We start from the raw sequence: 2,701 nt of genomic DNA, 5'->3' as shown, positions 1-2,701 counted from the left end.
TCTCTCTCTCTCTCTCTCTCTTTCTATTTCTCTCTCTTTCTCTCTCTCTTTCTATCTCTCTCTCTCCCTTTCTCTCTCTCTCTTTGTCTCTCTCTCTTTCTCTCTCTTTCTATTTCTCTCTCTCTCTCTCTCTCTCTCTCTCTCCAGACGCTGTTTGAGGACGTCAGTGGGTTCGGCTCGTGGCACAGGAGGTGGTGTGTTCTGTCCGGATACTGCATCTCCTACTGGACCTACCCCGACGACGAGAAGCGCAAGGTAGCTTTACATTCTTTACTTTATTTAAATGTGCACTAATGGGTCCTGTTTTCTTCTGAAATGATCCCAACGTATTCGGGATGATTCTAGACAAATAGAGATACGATTAGATGTGCTTCACTGATGCTTAATTGGTGTATTATTTAGTGACAGTCAGAATCTGAATCAGAAATAGATTTATTTCCTGGTAGGTTGACACGTACGAGGAATTTGTCTTGGTCTTGTGTTGCATACATAAAAAACACAGATAGAAAAGTATTTTAAGAAAACTATAATAACATTAAAACATAATACAAATAATAGTAAAATATAGCAGTATTTACATTAAAATATGAAATATGTGCAGTAATAAAAAAAAAAAGTTGGACATTCGTTAAAAACCAGCATGCATGCACACATTGCTCGTTAATTAACATTTAGCGCTTTAATCCATCGCGTAAGGAAGCCACATCCAGACATTAGGGCCCCTTCTGCTTCACTCCCACAGGTCATGGCAAACTGTTTCTAACTGAACACTGCCCTCTAGTGTCAGGAAATAGGACATGCTTCCTGGTTCTCTGGTGGACCATAGAGCTGCACAACAGTAGTTATTTTGTACTTTCGTCATCAGATTGAGAGATCAATGCATTGCAACCGTCACCTAGAAAACTACACTTTAAAATGTTACCTCTATTTTCTTTTTATTATCGTATCTTCCATGTTCAGTGAGCACCTTTTCATATTTAATAATGTAGGAAATAATTGTATTTTGATTAAACATGCAACTCCTTTAGCATTACTGAGGTTACATGTGTTTTTATTGCAAGTAATACTTTTATTTTTACTGTTATTTCACTTTTTACTAATACAATATTTTTATTTATAACTTAATATTATATTGCATTTTTTATTTTGGGTTATGTTTGTAAAAATATAGTATATTTACTTAACTTCTTATTTATATAAACATTTTTGTTTTATTGTAAATTTGAGCATCCGTTAAAATGTCCTCTGGGATAAATGAAGTTTTCTGACTGAAATGTCTGCATATTTTCCTCACATTGTGGACGAACTCCATGATGGCTTGAAGGACCATCTATTTATATTCATATATGTTTTGAGAAAGGAGCTGGTAATATACGATTTTATACGAGACGTGTTTTGTAAATAATTGTTTGGATTAAGTTGTGCATACCATGAAGGAACAAATCCAAAGGAAATGAAATGGCACCTCTCCTCGATAACCCCAAACGTATCTCTAGCTTTCTTGTTCTGACAGCTGTCTGTTATTTGATGTGTGTGTTATATCCGTACTGACCCCCCTTTCCCCCCAGAACCCCATTGGGCGTCTGAACCTGTGTCACTGCACCAGTCAGCGCGTGGACCCGGTGAACAGAGAGTTCTGCGCCCGACCCAACACGTTGGAGCTGATCACTGTTCGGCCGCAGAGAGCAGAGGACCGTGAGACCCTCGTCTCTCAGTGCACCGACACCATGTGTGTCACCAAGTGAGTACTACGCTCTGAAAGTACTGCAGTACAAGTACACAGTGTGGGGGAACACCATGTGTGTCACCAAGTGAGTACTACACTACAGGTACTACGCTCTGAAAGTACTGCAATACAAGTACACAGTGTGGGGGAACACCATGTGTGTCACCAAGTGAGTACTACACTACAGGTACTACGTTCTGAAAGTACTGCAGTACAAGTACACAGTGTGGGGGAACACCATGTGTGTCACCAAGTGAGTACTACACTACAGGTACTACGTTCTGAAAGTACTGCAGTACAAGTACACAGTGTGGGGGAACACCATGTGTGTCACCAAGTGAGTACTACACTACAGGTACTACGTTCTGAAAGTACTGCAGTACAAGTACACAGTGTGGGGGAACACCATGTGTGTCACCAAGTGAGTACTACACTACAAGTACTACGCTCTGAAAGTACTGCAGTACAAGTACACAGTGTGGGGGAACACCATGTGTGTCACCAAGTGAGTACTACACTACAGGTACTACGTTCTGAAAGTACTGCAGTACAAGTACACAGTGTGGGGGAACACCATGTGTGTCACCAAGTGAGTACTACACTACAGGTACTACGTTCTGAAAGTACTGCAGTACAAGTACACAGTGTGGGGGAACACCATGTGTGTCACCAAGTGAGTACTACACTACAGGTACTACGTTCTGAAAGTACTGCAGTACAAGTACACAGTGTGGGGGAACACCATGTGTGTCACCAAGTGAGTACTACACTACAGGTACTACGCTCTGAAAGTACTGCAATACAAGTACACAGTGTGGGGGAACACCATGTGTGTCACCAAGTGAGTACTACACTACAGGTACTACGTTCTGAAAGTACTGCAGTACAAGTACACAGTGTGGGGGAACACCATGTGTGTCACCAAGTGAGTACTACACTACAGGTACTACGTTCTGAAAGTACTGCAGTACAAGT

The 2,701-nt window shown here is 41.1% G+C and overlaps 1 protein-coding gene across 1 annotated transcript; it reads left to right on the top strand.

The window, feature by feature from the left end:
- Positions 1–147: 147 nt before the first annotated feature.
- On the top strand, positions 148–2,667 carry LOC104944283 (actin-binding protein anillin-like; the record flags this gene model as incomplete). Its single annotated transcript, XM_010769799.1, has 2 exons — positions 148–255; positions 1,569–2,667. Coding segments are annotated over 2 exons (285 nt in total), but the record flags the coding sequence as incomplete, so codon positions are not given.
- Between the last annotated feature and the right edge of the window lie 34 nt (positions 2,668–2,701).

The sequence above is a fragment of the Notothenia coriiceps genome, unplaced genomic scaffold (assembly GCF_000735185.1).
Source record: "Notothenia coriiceps isolate Sejong01 unplaced genomic scaffold, NC01 NC01_scaffold00007801, whole genome shotgun sequence".
In the NCBI taxonomy this organism is placed as follows: Eukaryota; Metazoa; Chordata; class Actinopteri; order Perciformes; family Nototheniidae; genus Notothenia; species Notothenia coriiceps.
This window is presented reverse-complemented; position numbering and strand designations above follow the sequence as displayed.